The sequence below is a fragment of the Mytilus californianus genome, unplaced genomic scaffold, assembly GCF_021869535.1.
Source record: "Mytilus californianus isolate M0D057914Y unplaced genomic scaffold, xbMytCali1.0.p SCAF_5, whole genome shotgun sequence".
In the NCBI taxonomy this organism is placed as follows: Eukaryota; Metazoa; Mollusca; class Bivalvia; order Mytilida; family Mytilidae; genus Mytilus; species Mytilus californianus.
Genome location: NW_026262701.1, coordinates 2,628,671 through 2,647,181, shown reverse-complemented (window position 1 = coordinate 2,647,181; position 18,511 = coordinate 2,628,671). Strand labels below are relative to the sequence as shown.

At 31.9% G+C, this 18,511-nt stretch overlaps 1 protein-coding gene across 1 annotated transcript in view; it reads right to left on the bottom strand.

Moving 5' to 3' along the window:
• Positions 1-948: 948 nt before the first annotated feature.
• The window catches only part of LOC127701788 (uncharacterized), a 117,814-nt gene continuing 100,251 nt past the window's right edge, over positions 949-18,511 (bottom strand). Inside the window, exons 64-71 of the mRNA XM_052205753.1 lie at positions 17,459-17,616; positions 16,816-16,985; positions 15,677-15,724; positions 14,988-15,026; positions 12,043-12,160; positions 10,636-10,751; positions 9,320-9,434; positions 949-1,152 (exon numbers count right to left, since the gene is read on the bottom strand). Coding sequence (XP_052061713.1) covers positions 1,026-1,152; positions 9,320-9,434; positions 10,636-10,751; positions 12,043-12,160; positions 14,988-15,026; positions 15,677-15,724; positions 16,816-16,985; positions 17,459-17,616 — 891 coding nt within the window. The 3' untranslated portion in view covers positions 949-1,025. The remainder of the gene's footprint in view (positions 1,153-9,319; positions 9,435-10,635; positions 10,752-12,042; positions 12,161-14,987; positions 15,027-15,676; positions 15,725-16,815; positions 16,986-17,458; positions 17,617-18,511) is intronic.

The following is an 18,511-nucleotide window of genomic DNA, read 5'->3' as shown; positions in this document are numbered from 1 at the left end:
AATAATACGTTTTTCTTATCAACTTGATTATAGCCTTGCTAACTATTACATAACTGTCAAGACACAGTATGCATGTTAAAACTACTTGCATTTTCATAAAGAGTAAACAATCATATTCCACAAAACAAACAAAAAAGTGTGTGTATCGTTACTCTAGCTATTACAAACCATATATATATATTAACATATGTGACTATCAAGCCTCCTTCAATGATAACCCTGATTCACCAACACTACAACTAAAATCAAAAACCAGGAGAAAAAAGACACTATATATTCTAATGCTTGGAGTGCAAGATTCCAATAAAAAAACCTATACCCACAAACCACCGATCTCAATACATGTATAAGCAGCTAAAATACGGCAAGCTTTTTAGAAAAGCTATTACTTGTTGCCCATATAGTTCACATTTTTGATCTCATCTAAATCTATTTTTATTCAAGAAAATTTGGTGGTACAGTCAGATCTTTGATCGTTGAAATTATTCATAAATTTCTAGAAACAAGGACAAGACACAAGGTGCTTTTTGATTGTTTGAGTTTTTTTTGTTGTTTTATTAATGTTTAGATCACATCTCCTTTTATTTATATCCTTAGTCCTATTAATAATTTGCATATTGAACAAATACTTACAATGATGTGTATCCTAATTTTTGTTATGTTCATGTTTGTAGATTTTATGATTAATCTTAAAACTGGAAATGAAATACTATTTTTCATCGATATTTTTTTATGTGTCAAGTCTGCCATTTGATTTTAAAATTGAACTGAGCAATCACTTTCCAAAAGTCACAAAAATCTTATCCAGGACTAAAAGTACTTTCACCATGATTATAATTCTTTCTCATGTCACTCAACCAATCATATTAGAATAACCATTCTTGAAGTAAATGGTTTGATTTACCTTTTTTCCATATGCATAAATGCCATAACTCTTTATCTATATTAAAAAAAAGTTGGTTACTATAGCAACCATTTTATTAAAAAAACTATAACAACAGCTTTTTTTTCTCTTTTTTCCGTAACTATTCTTCCTTATATCCTGCTGGATATTGTATAGTGATCCATGGAGGACAACTTGGTGTTTTACAACACTTTCCTGGAGCAGGTTCATTCAGTCTACATTGTGAAGGCAGTTGCCATTTATAACACCTGCAAAACAAACAAATAATTGTTAATAACTTATCACAGTTTTGATAAAAGACAATAATTTTTTTGTTCAATCAACTAAATCAGTTATCTTTTATTTTCCAAGTATAACATATTCTTTGTAAAAACTACGTATTTAACAAATCTGAACTAGAAAGAATAATGATCACCGAATGTATCCAGAAAAAGAAACATATAAAATAGTCAGTATCTCTGTCAAACAGTACACGTTTTTTTCATTCATAATTTACTACATTGTATTTAAAATGCAAAGCAGGATAGAAGCACCAATAACTAAGCTGAATTTTGGGTTGCACAGCTTTGCTCATCTTAATTTGTAATTGTCATCAACAAATGATATGACATGTAAGATATGCATTACAGCAAAAATAAACATCAGAAATATAAACAACCTGTATGACATAAATAAAAATCAGAAATAGACAAGAATAGAATTCATGACAAAAATCTGTTTTGTTGATCTTGTATTGCTGATCATTTAGCCTGTTTAGTTTCTCTCTATCTTCTTTAGTTTTAGCTCAAAACACATAAGAGGATAAAAAAATCCTCATTTAAGGGCAATCAATCCTATAAACAGTGACAGTCTACTAAGGGCTGTTCCATTAAAACATGCATGGTACCCAGGGAAGGCACTTTGAAAACAGAGTGACCACCCATAGAAGCAATTTTAGAGTCCTGCATACATTTAAACCTGTACAACAATCCATAGTGGCAAATTTAAGTTGCCTTCCCTGGGTCCCATGTATGTTTTTATGGAACAGCCCTAAACTATATTGGCAAAATTTGACTTGTAAGTAGATCTTGACTTGCTGATCATTTTTTGTGATTTAAAGTGTATCTTTATCTATTATAATTTTCTATCATATATGGCAAAACGCAAAAAAAAGGTAAAATCGTCTTTGAAGGGCAATAACTCCAATAAGGAGTCGTCTGACCATTTCCTTCATATTGTCTTCATTGTAGATTTTGTTTTGCTGATCATTTTTGCCTAGCTAAGTTTCTATCTGTCTATTATAATTTTAAGATATAAGTCAAAAATGCAAAAAATTTGTCAAAATTATCATCAAAGGGCAATAACTCTAATAAGGAGTCAATTGACGATTTCGACCATGTTAACCAATTTGTAGAACTTGTCTTGCTAATCATTTTAAAGTTTCTCTGTATCTATTATAGTTTTCAATTTAGTAGGTAAAAATGAATAAAAAATGGTAAAATTTGTCATTTAAGGGCAATAACTCCTATAAGAAGTCATCTGACAGTTTAGACATGTGTGGACAATTAGTAGAACTCAACAATCTGAACATTTTTGCTCACTCAGATTTTCTCTCTTTATAATGGTTTTCCAAATAATAGACAACACTTGCATTTTACCACTATGTACTATTTTTAGCCATGTCGGCAATGATGGTTGGCAGACGGGGTCATTGGACACATTTTTTAAACTAGATACCCTAATGATGATTGTGGCCAAGTTTGGTTAAATTTGTCTCTGCAGTTTCAGAGAAGATTATTGTAAAAGATTACAAAAATTTATGAAAAATTGTTAAAAATTGATAAAGGGCAATAACTCCTTAAGGGGTCAATTGACAATTTTGGTCATGTTGACTTATTTGTGGATCTTACTTTGCTGAACATTATTGCTGTTTACAGTTTATCTCTATCTATAATAATATTCAAGATGATTGATTGAATGATTTTTGGTGTTTTAACGCCACTTTTGAGCACCGCTTTTGGGCTATTTTGTGGCGGCCAGTTTTTATTGGTGGAGGAAGCCGGAGTGCCCGGAGAAAACCATGACCTTCGATAGGAAAACTGACAATCCTAGTCAATTAAGATTGGAGTCGAGTGCACCTGCACGAGCGGGGTTCGAACTCACAACCTCAGTGTTGACTGGCTAGTGATTACAGTAGTAACTACTTAGACCACTCGGCCACCGAGGCCCCCTATTCAAGATGATAACCAAAAACTGCAAAATTTCCTTAAAATTACCAATTCAGGGGCAGCAACCCAACAACGGATTGTCTGAATCGCCTGAAAATTTGATGGCAGATAGATGTAAACCTGATGAACATTTTTACCCTGTCAGATTTGCTCTTAATGCTTTAGTTTCAGAAATATAAGCCAAAAACTGCATTTTACCCCTATGTTTTATCTAGAGCCATGTCGGCCATCTTGGTTGGCAAGCCTGGTCATCGTACACATTATTTAAACTATATACCCTAATGATGATTGTGGCCAAGTTTGGTCAACTTTGGCAAGTAGTTTCAGAGAGAAGATTTTTGTAAAAGTTAATGACGACGGACGCCAAGTGATGAGAAAAGCTCACTTGGCCCTTTGGGCCAGGTGAGCTAAAAAATTAATAAAGTTTATTTCCTAAAGGCAGGATTGATGTATAGGTTATAAAGTCTAACATAAGATATTCTGAGGCATTATCTATTTGCTATATCAGAAGTGTGGATTTGCATGGCAAGTGATGCATACATAGCAGGAGACGCTTACCCTGTCTAATCGCCTCAGTTTTTGACTGTAACCTTGATTTGTCTCTTCTTAATCAATTTACAAGATTTTAACATCGCTAAACTACTGCTTACTTAATCTACATACACATTAAAGGTATATACAAAAAATTGATTGTATGAAACATTCAATTTTCATTTTAAAATTTGTATATGTGATTATCTTTTGCTAAATAAATTATGTGTCAAATTAATCAAACCGAATTAAAAAGTTCAAACACTGATACAAGCAAGAAAGCCTAAATAAACAAAAAATCCGACAACAGGAGAAATGAATCTCCACTTTTAATTATCCCACATTAAATACATCTAATCAGGATAAAAACTCTAAATTTCAAGGGTTTGTGGTATGATGGTCATGTACAGGGAGATATAGTTAAAAATAAACTGTTGACAAAGAGATATGTCTTGCTTGTCGGCATAAAATATAAAAAAGACAATCTGATGGACACCAACATTGCTTATTAATTCAGTCGCTGGACACAGGGTCTGATAATGGTCGACAAACTAAGATGTACAATCAGTAATGTAACTTTATTCAAAATATCATTGTTAGTAGTTCCTATAAATCTAACTTAAGCAGAAAACTTAACATTGAAAATTGCTAATTAATTCAAAGTCTCTGGACCATGTCCATGGGGGCAGGGCCTCAAAATAGTCATCATACTGATAGTAATGCAACTTTATACAAAATATCATTTATCTATCACAAGAAGATCCTATAGAACTGACTAATGCAGAAAACTAAACATATAAAGTTGCTAATTAATTCAGTCACTGGACCATGACCTAGGGGGCAGGGCCTCAAAATAGTCTTCAAACTGATATGTACTGATCGTAATGCAACATTATATCAAATATCAATTTTCTATCACAAGCAATCTGATCAAACTAACTTAAGCCAAAAAACTAACAATCGTTTACACTGTCGCAGCAATCTCTATGTCTTGAATTCTGTGACTTTTGTCACAGGCGAGACAAAAAACTAATGAAGAATACAATCAGTTGATTTGTACTCGGTATAAACATCAACTTGAGGTTCTAATGAGCCTATGTCACTCACCTAGGTCTTTATGCATCTGACAATTTCGGCCATATTGACTTATTTGTAAATTTTATCTTACTTATCTGATTTTTGCTATTTAAATTTCCATCTTATTCTTCTTATGATAGTTTTCAAGCATATAGGCAAAAAAGTTAAAATTTTGTATAAATATCATTTAAGGGCAACAACTCTGGCACTATTTCTACCAAGAGTGTACCAACCATTTCAGCAATATCACTTATTTGTGGATCTTGTCTTTTCAATTATTTTGCTATTTAAATTGTCTTAAAATGTCTATCTATTACAGTTTGTATGTATTAGGCCAATACACAAAAAAATGGTAAAAATCTTCATTAAAGAAACATAACTTCAATAAGGAGTTGATCTACATTTTAGGCCATGTTGATATATTTGTACATCTTGTCTTGCAGATTATGTTTGCTATTTGAAATAATACTTTCTATCTATTATAGTTTTCAAGATAATAGGCTACAAATTGTCATAAAGAGCCATAACTCCTACAAGGAGTGGACTTATGATTTCGATACTATCAAATTATTTGTAGATTTTGTCTTGCTTATCATTTTTGCTGTATAAAGTTTCTATATATCTATTGTAGTTGGCAAGATAATTAGCAAAAAGACAAAAAATGGTAAAAATTGTCATTAAGGAACAAAAATGCATTAAGGAGACAACCAACGATTTTTGCTATTATAACGTATTTGAAGAACTTGTCTTGCTTATCACTTTTGCTATATAAAGTTTCTGTTTATCTATTTCAATTTTCAAGATTATAGACAAAAAAGAGATAAAAAAGTGGGTAAAATTCATCATTTAAGGGCAAAAACTCCTGAAAAGATCGGCTGATTGATTTGATGTAAATGGAGATGAGGTATATCTCAACATTCTGAGCATTATTGCCTACTCAGATTTTCTCCTTCTTTAGCGATTTTCAAGATTATAGACAAAACTTGCGTTTTACCTCTACTTTTAGCAATGTCAGTTATGTTGGATGGCAGGCAGGGTCACTGATCACATTTTTAAAACTTAATAAGTCAATGATGAATTATGTCAAGTTGTTTCAGAGGAAAATATTTTTGTAAAAGTTAATTTTGTGCCAGGTGAGCTAAAAAGCTAATCAAAAGATGTGGAGTACTGTAGAGGTGCAATTTTCTAGTTTTTTTATGTATATTTTTTCCATTTTTCAGACCCTGATTATTTGTAAACCATTCTTCTTGAAAATACCTATCTGCAGCTAACTAATTTTTTGTGCCCTTAATTGAGGTTAATTTCATAATTTCCATAATTTCTTAAACAATATCATGTATGGTTTATAGTTGAACAATATGCACAGAGATAATCAAAAGCAATTAAATAGTTCTGCAACTATCGAAGCAAAGCACTGGTGAAGCAAACATCACAAAAAACTCAGCAAGAAAGCTTTTGAAGCATCTTTGTGCTAAAAATAATAATTTTACCTGATAGATGAGATGTTCTTTAACTTATCCAGTATCATCTCCTTGCGCGAAAATTTAATATACGGCAGATGGTTTTTAAACGGTTGATTTCACAAGAAAATCTTTTTCAAATGAAATACTGATTCAATTTATCAAAGCACAAATTTGACATTGTCAGCTTATATATAACAAATAACTAGAAAACAGTTAGCATGAGCTCAATAATTGATTCTCCAAGGTCCCCAATTTGTATAAAAGATAATCTAAGGTCCATTTTTTGCTTTTGGAAACCATAATATTCCGATTTTCATTAGAATTCAGTCACTGGTTTCAGATATTAAAGTTGAATAGAAAAATTGTAGAAGTCAACAGTATGCAATGCAGTTTCAAAAAAATCTATTTTGATAAAAAAAGAAAAAAATGTAGAACCCACATTGTCATAATCATGGAACCCACATTGCCATAATCATGAAACAACTACATTGTAAATGTTCATTGCAAAGGACCATAGTGCCCAAATTAACAAACTGAATGAAGTATTTTAAATATGAACTTTTCAAATCTATTTCATCTAAATCCACCAAAAAAGATATAAAGGCAAGAGTGCTAAAAAAAGCAATTGTTCAAAAACCCATTTAGCTAGCTATAAAACCAGGTTTAATCCACCATTTTCTACATAAAGAAATGCCTGTACCAAGTCAGAAATATGACAGTTGTTTTTCATTCGTTTGATGTGTTTGAGCTTTTGACTTTGCCATTTGATAAAGAACTTTCCATTTTGAATTATCCTTGGAGTTCAGTATTTTTTTACATTTGGGACAAAACACTATCATTTCTATCTCCCCTGCTCTGTGTTGCATTAAAGGACCAAAAAATAAATAAATAGGAAGTGCACAATGGAATTATCACAAAAAATAGTCTGTGTCTTTTCTTTGAAAACTGGTGCACACTAGACGTACCTCTTTTACGTATTAGAGTTGCCATTTCAACTGAAATGCAGTCTATAAAACATTGTAGAGACTGGCACACTACTAGATTTATATGTAAAGTTACATTGAGTAGTGACCAAATTGTCAGACAATATCAGGGGTTATGAGGAATACATTATATGTTTGTGCAACAAAGGAGGAACCTTCAGTGAGCATGGTGAGCAAGTGCACATCCCGACATAAAGGAGACGACCTAATAGTGACCTGCTCTCATTGGACTTTCTTTGTTCCCTTCCAGAAAAAAATGGCTCCCCATTTGATATTTTTTTTTCATCATTGAACTGATCCATGCCAATGGTTTTGATGAGAAGAAGCCTTCATCCAAATTCTAATGCTGATAATAACAGATTGGCAGATAGGTAAAATATTGTTCCCTACTTAACTTCATTGAGTGTGATAAACCAAATACAAAACACAGTTGACTGGGGAGTGTTTGTATCACATTTTCATTTTCTATCTATGGACTTTATTTTGATGGCACCAATAACATTAATTACATTCAACATGTGTTCAAATAGTATAAATCAAAGGGTTTGATCGCTCTGAGGGATCTGATCGCCATTTTTCCATTATTATTAGTATTCTTTCTCAAAAATAATTGAGCTGCACATGTATTCCCTATTTGATTAACTAAAAGTTAACAGTAAAAAAAAACCAACCATGTCCAATTACTAGTAATACACAGACAAATGCAATTTTGTTCTTCTGAATTTTGATGTGGACACTGTCTTTTGATTATTACAAGTCTTCTATTCCCTGAAGTTTTAACAGATTTTAACCCTTGACTGGAATTGAATAGTGTATCAACAAGTATACCCCTGACTTGAATCGAATAGTCTATCAACAAGTATACCCCTGACTTGAATCGAATAGTCTATCAACAAGTATACCCCTGACTTGAATGGAATAGTCTATCTATAAGTACACCCCTGACTTGAATGGAATAGTCTATCCACAGGTAATCTATTGATGGCTGAGTTCATTATTGATATACCCAGATTTTTAACAAAACAGAAATAATAGCAAATAAACACACCTGATGATTACTTACATATTAAAACATTTTAAATGAATTCGACTTCTTTAAAAACATTTGATCAACCGTGAGAAACAAGTGGCATGTAAGTTTCTCAATAGTGTAGATAACATGTGTTCTACTTCTACTTCTATCATTACACTGTTAACTACATTTTTGGAGTTGATAATGCAACAACAATAATCCTAAATAGCAGATAAAACACAGAAAGGATCTCTTGAGTTGCAAATCAATCAAAGGCGTGGAAAATCTAGAGCAACCATTTATTCTGATGCCTTTCAAGGTCAAGAAAACTACGCATAAGCTAAATTTCATAAACAAACCGTTAGAATTATGTTTTGATTGAGGACAACATGTCAGTTGTGGTTCTCCATTTCTTCTGGGACTATTTATGTCCCAGATTTCTTCATGGAAGTTCAATATCAAAGTTTCATAAAGGTAACATAATAGGAACAACAGCACTTCACTACTTGTCTGACGGAACACTCTCCAATTTTAACTAAACAGAGGAATTCCCAGTCTGACGTGTTGCTAAATATATAAAACCCTAAATATAGATACTGCTTGATACTGATTTTCGTATTTTAAAAAATAAGTGCAAATAAAAAAGGGAGATATCAAAATATGGGGATTGTGAGAAGAAAATTAACGGAAAGTTGTTTAAATTCAATCTGTTTGTTTTACTCTTTAAAACAAAACAATCTTAAGAATCGGAGTTTTCCCTTAATATAAAGCACAAAACAGTTGATGTGGGAGCCGTGGAAAGGAGTCTATCCTAAAAGTCTACAGATTGCTTCACAGCAATCGTATCCCAAAAAGTGAAGTATTTGCTAAAAAGGCTATTCTTGTTTAGGTCATCTCAATGTCACTCTTCCCTGATCGGGATCTTTTTTTACATTTACTGTACACTTAAAACAGGTTTTGTTAATTCATAGTAAAACTTAACCATCAGTCACAATGAACACAATCGCTCTCATTCAATTTTATATGATGCATTATACTGGGTTTTTTTTTGCAGCATTATTCTGTTTAACAGTTGCCCTTCTCACTCACACTCGTCATCACATTAAAAAAACTATGATTATCACATATCTTACAAAACTTACAATTCTTTACATCTATAGAATCCTAGATTTGCTTGAAGACATTCACATTTGTATTTACAATCATCAATCCATGTGTCATCTTGTCCATAATACTGTCCCTTGTAAAAACAGGTATCTAAACAGAAGAAAAAATCCTTAACATACTGGTATATACCTTTATCTTAACTCCTATACATTTCTAGGAATGTGATTGGTTAAAAGCAACCGCGTGGAGACCGTGTATATTCCATATTGGGTTAGTAGGGTTCCATATTGGGTTAGTAGGCAGGGCTTATTCCAATACACGGTTAGTAGTGGTGTTACGTCCCTTTATAAAAACAACACTGTGTTGAGGAAAAATCTTAAAGGTTTCAACAGACAAAGACATTGATGATGAACGATTGAAATAAATTCATAAAACACATTTAAAGCTGACAAGTTGTTATTGTTGGCATTGTATATACCAATGGAAGAAGGTTCTTAATACTAACGGTATTGAAGATTTGATCACTGTGATAGGCCACTAGTCTAAATACCACATGTTAATTAAGATAGTCGGTAAGATAAATTCGTTACATAGTGTGCTAGTGACCTAATACGATATATATGGGGTCAGTAAATTCCATATGGGGTGAGAGCGACGCTCAAATCCCCATATGGAATTTACTGACCCCATATATATCGTATTAGGTCACAAGCAAACTAGGTAACTAATAGAATCAGTAGTAAATCACATTTCTTCATCTCATGACATGTAGCAAAATAACCTTTTATACATTCATCATGTGTGATCTAATAGTATGGAGAAAACGAATACTTGTGTAAAAGACAAGATACCTAGACAATCTGTTGCAATATCAAGGTGGTATGTAACCAGGTCAATCTGTGTAATGACCAACACAGATGAAGAAGTGTGATAAACAGATATTAAACTTGTGAAATATGGTTAATATTTGCAATAAAAAAAACAGTTTTAAAACAAAGAAAAGTAAAACCAAAAATAACAAGAATACATGTCTATAGTATAGGGGACTATGCATGTCTGTCATTTAGTACTGCCAGGATCCCTGGCTCCTACTTTCAACTACTAAACTTGCTACTAGTATTAAAAAAAACCTTGTTTACTTAAACACAATGTCTTCTATGACTATTTGTTTTTGAAACAGCAGTCATAGATTCTCAAGTTGTGAGTTTGGCTGTGGTATAAATGTATATAAAAAAAATAGTAATATAGTCTTTTGTGTGTTGATTACCTGCTGATTTAAATTTACTATTTAACATAGGGGAAAAAGAAGACTAGATCTTTGGAAAACTGTGCAGTTGTTTATTGTACTTACTTGGAGGGGCTGTGATAATTCCTCCTATATCTGGTCTACATTCAACATGACCACAACATTGACCATTTGGTATCTTCACTTCACATAACTTAGGAAGATGGTCATACACAGGACAACTGAAAAAAAAAAATGAACCACATTTATTTTCTGGTAATACAGGGGTAAAAATATTAAAAATTTTATTTAGGTTATATAGAGGAAAATCTTTCTTTGGCAAAAAAAACAAAACAAAAGTTTATATTAATATTTTTAGGGGGTGGGGATAACCATTTATATATTTATTTTTTAGGGGATTAAATTGGGGAAAATTGTTTCTGTTTATTTGCAGAAGTAATCATAATCAAAATCAGTGCTCCAAATTTGAATAAGTTAATGCAAAAGTTGTCTCCCCTTGGAAATCACAGATTCTTTGATAAATGAGTTTAATCAATAATGTAGCATATTTCTTTAATAAGGTAATGACCCTTTGAATGTTAAGTTGCATGTTCAGTTAGACAGTGTCTACCTAACTTTAAATTTGCAGCTACTTTTGAAGCCATGTTGGTCTCATGGCTTCATGTCAACAATGTAAAAATGTCCTAGTACACAGGGAACTTTTCTGTCTTTGTTATTTTTATTTTAAAACCTTAGCTATACGCAGAATAAAAAGGAAATAAAAATTTCTGGTGCAACATAAAAGTAACAGTTATTGGCAAAACTCTTGAAAGGGAATCTTTCTGATATAAATATTTTAGATTAGATCAGAAATTTTCAAGAATAAAATTGAGAATGGAAACGGGGAATATGTCAAAAAGACAACAACCCGACCAATCAGCAGAAAACGGCCGAAGGCCACCAAAGGATTTTCAACACAAAGAGAAAATCCCACACCCAGAGGCGGGCTTCAGTTGGCCCCTAAACAAAAATGTATAATAATTCAGCGAATATGAATGTCACACTTAACTCTGAAACATATAAATGAACTAAAATTAAAAAAAAAACAAGACTAACAAAGGCCAGAGGTTCCTGACCTGGGACAGGTGCAAAAATGCGGTGGGGTTAAACATGTTTTGTGAGATCTCAACCCTCCCCTATACCTCTAGCCAGTGTAAAACAAACAGACACAGACTACAATTTGGTACCTATCACATTTAGTTAAATCAATTGCATAAATAGCTGCCTTACTTTTTGACCAACAGCTACAAAATTTATAATTTCAGGCAAGTACCTCAAAAGAATATATTACAATATTTAGTTTGGATTGTTTAAATGGTTCCAAAGAGCAAGCTGAAATTTTGTCCGGACAGTTCCTTAAGATTTAGTTACACAATGAAGCCAAGTCATGGCTTAAATTATATTGTCTCAGTCTTAAATTTCATTCCCAAATTAACTGCATATATATTTTGTGCTGGATATCTAACAACTTACAGAGCATTACATGCATAATGTCCACTTTGTTCATCATCACAGGTACAATTGTAGTCACAACCATCTTCCCAGTTGTCTCCTTGGTGATAAAGTTGACCTTTGTACAGACACCCACCACCTAAAAATAAGATAATATAATCTGATATCTCAATGGTGATATAATGTACCAATATACAGATATTTAGCATCTTTGATAAAAATTATGTAAATCTTCATCTCTATGATGATAAAATATATATATATACCCTAGCATCTACATATAAAATAAATATATAGTTAGCAAAGACAACCTACAGGTATGCTCCCTGAACTTAATATTAAATATTAATAGATGGTCCTCATCATACACAAAAATATTCTGAAAATAAAAAAGTCATAATATGTGAAAACCATTAGTTTGGGACAATAAAAAGGTATATTTTCTGTTACAATAACCTTGACCTTTGACCTGTAGACTGCTTGCATATTTTATGGCTTTTCATTTGAAAATCTATAAAATAAATCAACTGTAAAAATGGGTTCAGTATTAGATTTGCTTGTTTTTGTTTGGCTAATACAATTGGGGGACAGAAACAGTACAGAATGAAAAGTGGTAAGTCATATCATTATAACCACATTCAAAAGGAGGGAGGTATACTGTTTTACCCTATCTCTGTCCGTTGATTTCATTAAATTTCTGTATCATTTTACTCAGGAATTACAAATAATTGCTCCTGAAATTTATTATCAGGCTTAATGTCAGCATGCTATCCTGTGTGCTGCAGTTCAGATTCATTGCTCATCAACTTCCTGTTTACCCAATACTTATATATTTCAATCATAATAACCATGTATGAAAATTTCGTTGCTTTTTTCTAGAGTAGAGAACTACAAATAGTAGCTTTCTAAAATTTGTTATCAGGCTTCATGTCAGCCAGCTATACCATGTGATGCAGATGCAGATTCACCACTCATAAATTTCCTATTTACCAAATACTTATATATTCTTTAGATAATGGCCATGTATAAAATTTCTTTACATTTTTCTAGGAAACTACAAATAAAAGCTTCCCGAAATTTGTTAGGCTTAATGTCAGCATGCTATACCATGCAACATTATTTCAGATTCATCCCTCATCAACTTTCTGTTTACCAAATATTTATAAATTATTCTAACACATATTTGCCATATATGAAATTTTCACTGCAGTTGTCTACAAAATTACAAATGAGATCTCCTAAATTTGCTATCAGGATTTGTGTGAACATACTTTATATAGTGTAATGCATTTACAGATTCAATTTACTTCAACTTTTTCTTTATGGAATACCTAAAGCGGCGGTATCACAATCAATAAAAAGCTCACAGTCATACTTGTTTTTTTTTTCCAAAACAGCCTCAAACCTGGAGGGAATGAGAGAAAAATTTGAGAAATTTCATGCATGCGAGGAAATAGTGCGTATTTAATTTTGAAATGAAAAAACATTTATTATTACAGTTATACAAAGTATCATAGCTATTTGCAGGATATAACTTGACTTAGGTACAAAAAAGTCACTGTTATGGATACATCAAGATCACCTTGTCCTTCAGTAAAAATAAATCTGAAGTTGGTACAGGATACTGGTTGGGAGTGTCTTGATTATCTTAATGTTTAATTCTCTCTAATTTACAATTTCTGGATTGGTAAGGAAAGTTAAAACTGCATGTACATGTCGAAAATAAATAATATGAAATTTAATACACTAAAGAGTTGAACTCAATGTTTTGTAACCTAATTCTTACTAGAAAGTGCAGAAATTGTAACTGGTAAAAAAATATCTGGTTTAAAATGTTGGAAAAATGAAAGGACTTATAAAAAGAAAAGATGTGGTATGACCGCCCATGAGACAACTCTCCACAAGCAACAAAATGACGTAGAAGTTTACAACTATAGGTCACTGTACAGCCTTCAACAATGAGCAAAAGAAATACCGCATAGTAAGCTATAAAAGCCCCTGATATGATAAATTTAAACAATTCAAAGAGAAAACTAATAAGTCTGATTTATGTACAAAACAATAAACAAAAAAAAACCAATTTATGATATACGGCAACAAACGACAACCACTGAATTACAGGCTCCTGATTTTGGACATACAGAATGTGGTGGGGTTAAACATATTTACTGACGCCAAACCCTCCCTCAAACATGGGACATTGGTGTCACAGTACAACATAGGAACTATAAAAATCTGTTGAAAAGGATTAAACTTATCAGATCGATACAAAGTAGAAAAACAACAGACCAGATGTGGCAGGGAATTTATACATCCCCAACAACAGAAAAGACACAAAGTACAGATCTGAGAGTATGCGCAGTTACTGCCAGCTAGTTCAAAGCCAATAACAACTAATAAAAAATCATTTATCTAAGACTAAATAACCAATCACTACACCACTAACATCCAATGTGTAACAGATTGAAGAACCGTGAATGTGCATATATGTATAACAATAACATTTAGTGTTGTTTAAGTAAACTGATTACAAAATCATTTTTTTTAAATTTTTACCAATAAAAATAATATTCAAAGATCTTATTACAGTGTTTGAATTGATAACCTTTTAGAATAAGTTTATTTAAAGGATCAAGAGTTTACCTAGATTGTATCTAAATTTCAGGACTCGGTAAACATATTCATAATTAGATGTAAATAAAGGCAACAGTAGTATACCACTGTTCAACAGTCATAAATCGATTAAGTGAAAACAAACCGGGGTTACAAACTAAAACCGAGGAAAACACATCAACTATAAGAGGAAAACAACGGAACAACAGAAACATTGAACTGCAACAAAAACAAACGCCAACATACATAGAAACGGACTATTTGATAACAACTGCCATATTCCTGACTTGGTACAGGAAATATATATCATGGGTGAAATAAGAGGTAAGTTGGAAACTAAATATAGAACTTACCAGTTGTATTGACTGTTGGTAGTACCACATTGTTTGGACCTATTAAATATAAATAATTCAGTAAATCAGGAATGTTTAACAAGTATCAGAACCATATATACAAATCAAAAGGTTATGTTTTCAAGCCCTGTGATTTCTAAATCTTTTATTTACAATTCAATAACAAACATGGGTCTGCATGTTAGCTGTATATTACAAGAACTTAATCAGGACGAATAAATAAAGTTTTAGTAAATTTCGATTTCACATTATTTCTTTCTTTTTAAAGAATAAAGAAGATTGATTTAAAATGGTGAGACAAGGATGGCATTAATGACACAATAAATATTCTTAAAGTGACAATAGTTTTTTTTAATGTATTAACTGGATGAAAAAAAAAGGATATTTAACTTCTCGAAAACAATAATATTCACAGTTAGCTGCTACTATAAGTCAATTATCTTTAAAGTTGTAAGAGAATTGTCTACATCAAATGAACATACAATCATTGTCTGCCTACCATTCCACATTGACTTTTATGGTATGGTCCTTATCATTGACTTTTGAGATTATATCAATATTATACCTATTAATTCTTTATTTCAGCAGTTCAATGTGATGACCATTTTGAAACCACTGCCCTTTTATGATAAGTCTTAGGAAAGCTGTTAAAGATGGCATCTGACACTTGTTATACCTTAGATACTTACATGTACTATGTCCCTGGATAGTGAAGACATCACCAACACCTGCTTTAGCTGTAAACAAAATTTTAATCACTCATAATTCTCAATCTTAAATGTGTACTTCATGACTACAAATTGTCCATCATTCTCACAAATATTTCTAAAGCAGCTAATATGACCATCAAAACAGTCACAGAAGTAAAATTTCACTTTATGACAAACATGGTTTAAATATATGTATTAATGACATAATTTCATAGGGCTTGGGCTGTCTTCCCTTCCGGAGCACCTGAGATCACCCCCAGTTTTTGGTGGGGTTCGTGTTGCTTAGTCTTTATTTTCTATGTTGTGTTTTGTGTACTATTGTTTGTCTGTTTGTCTTTTCCTTTTTAAGCCATGGCGTTGTCAGTTTATTTTCGATTTATGAGTTTGATTGTCCCTCTGGTATCTTTCTCCCCTCTTTTTCAACATTTTAATATTGGTGGGAGAAAATGTTGCTCCTAAAATATCCTATGTACTACATTTTATGACTTTAGATTTCTGAGAACTAACATGAATTTAGCTTACGTCTATGAAATGTAAAATACTGATCTGACAACACAGTATAATTTTATTTTGGTATTGAACTGGTTGCCAAGATGCATCCTTGTTTGTAGGGCAACTTAGTATCTTAAAAATTATGTGCTGAAAACTAAGTTTAAGACACTGAAGTGTATGTTTATTTTGGTGGAAAGCTGCTACGAGCTTCTCAGAATTGTACTTGGATTTGAAATTTTACCAAGTCTTTAATCATAGAAAAGTAGCATTTTTGTTACTTCATTTGAAAGAATATCAAACTACTCCTTATTGAGAGCTGATGTAGTCAGTATCATCAAATAAATTAAAATTATTCTTTTAATCAGCAATTTGTCTAAACAATATCTTTCTATAGAATATGAAGTTAAATGTAGTAATCAAACAAACTATTTCACAAGTACCAAATGCTGCCCTAGTTGTTCGTTTTTTGAATGATGTTGCATGCATTTCATTGATAAATTGATATGAATGAACATGAATAATGTGACGTATTAAATTTTTCACTTGGGAGTTAAATCTCGTTTTTTCCAAAATTTTGTCTATGGAAAAACAAAATGTCATCGGCGAATGTTAGAATAAAGACTCACTATATCCCCAATGAGCTGAGGTCTGTCCTGGAGCATAATAGAAAGCTGGTTTCTTTTCTGGTTCCATATAACACCTGTTTGCTGTAGATATAAACATCCAACCAGTTGAATCACATTTGGATTTATCAGCATTCTGACTGGCATAGAATTCTCTGAGGAAATCTGGATCTCTGAAATGGTTATTTTTTCCACAGATACAATCAGTACAATGTTAATAAAATATCAAAGGGCACTGATTCTGAAAAAGGTGTGTTAACAAGAGCAAATTCAAGGCATTACAAAAAAAAGTCCAGAAGCTGTAATCAATCACTAGAATAAAGGAAAACTTGATTTGTAAGCCATCATTGTATACTGGTGTACTAAAAATAATCTTGAATTTTCAGGATTATTTTAATATATGCCCCAGACTTGTGTATCACACAAAAAACTTAGGACTAAATTGATCTTAGGTATCCTGAATAGTTCCTGATTTACATGAAATTGTGGTAAGAATTCTTGTAAAACAAAGGCCAGACACATAGAAGCAGGGGCATACAAATTTCAAACCAGAGGGAATCAGCATATGCATGTTTAACATTACTTACTTAGAATTTGTTATCTGAGAATCTGGACTAGAAACCATATCAAATGTATTAATACTTACTGAGACATTGCAAAGTACTGTTTAGTTGTAGATTGCAAATCCACCCAAGATGAATCTATGATTCTGCTAGGTGTAAACCAACTCATCTTATCTGCTCCAGTAGCATTGAACAACATGAAAGCTTTCTCAACACCATTTTTGTATATAGATACCCTGACCTGAAATAAACACATTTTTTTAATAGCTGTACTTCATTTTCAGTCATTTTAGTCAAATATGAAAAGATAAGCTCCTATGAGTTCACACTAAAAGACAACATTACAGGATTTCATTACTTATTACCTTCTTAAAGGTCAGAATTAACCTTTAGAAACAGAACTGGAGGCTTTATAGAGCCTGTGTCACTCACCTAGGTCTATGTGCATTTTCTTAAATGTGCTCTCCAAAATTTGAGACTACTATATAGTTTCTGGCCAAAACACAAAAAAGTGTCAAAAATTTCATTTAATGGCAATAACCCCTATAAGAAGTTAAAAAATGAAAACAACATGTTATAACTGTCAAATCATCTATATGTTAGCTAACCTATTCGCAGATCTTGTCTTGTTGATCAGTTTTGATTTCAAATGTTTCTATCTATCTATTATAGTTTTCAAGATAATAATCTAATAATAGGCAAAAATGAAAAAAATGGTAAAAATAATTATCTAAGGGTGATAACTCCTATAAGGAACCAACTGACAATTTATGCAATTAAGTTATTTCTAGATCTTGTCTTACTGATAATTTTTGCTTTTTAATGATTCTATCTATCTATTATAGTTTTCAAGATAATATGCAAAAAGCAAATAAACGGTAAAAATTGTCTTATAAAGGCAATTACTCAAATAAGGAAACAACTGACAATTTTAGCCATGCAGACTTATTTGTAGATCTGGTCTTGATGATCATTTTTGCTGCATTAAGTTTATATCTATCTCATATAATTTTCAAGGTGTAAGGCAAAAAGGAAAATAAATGGTAAAATTTGTAATTCAATGGCAATAACTCCTACAGGAAGTCATCTGACAGTTTTGATTTTAGTAGGTAGAAGGTAGATTTCATCATTCTTAA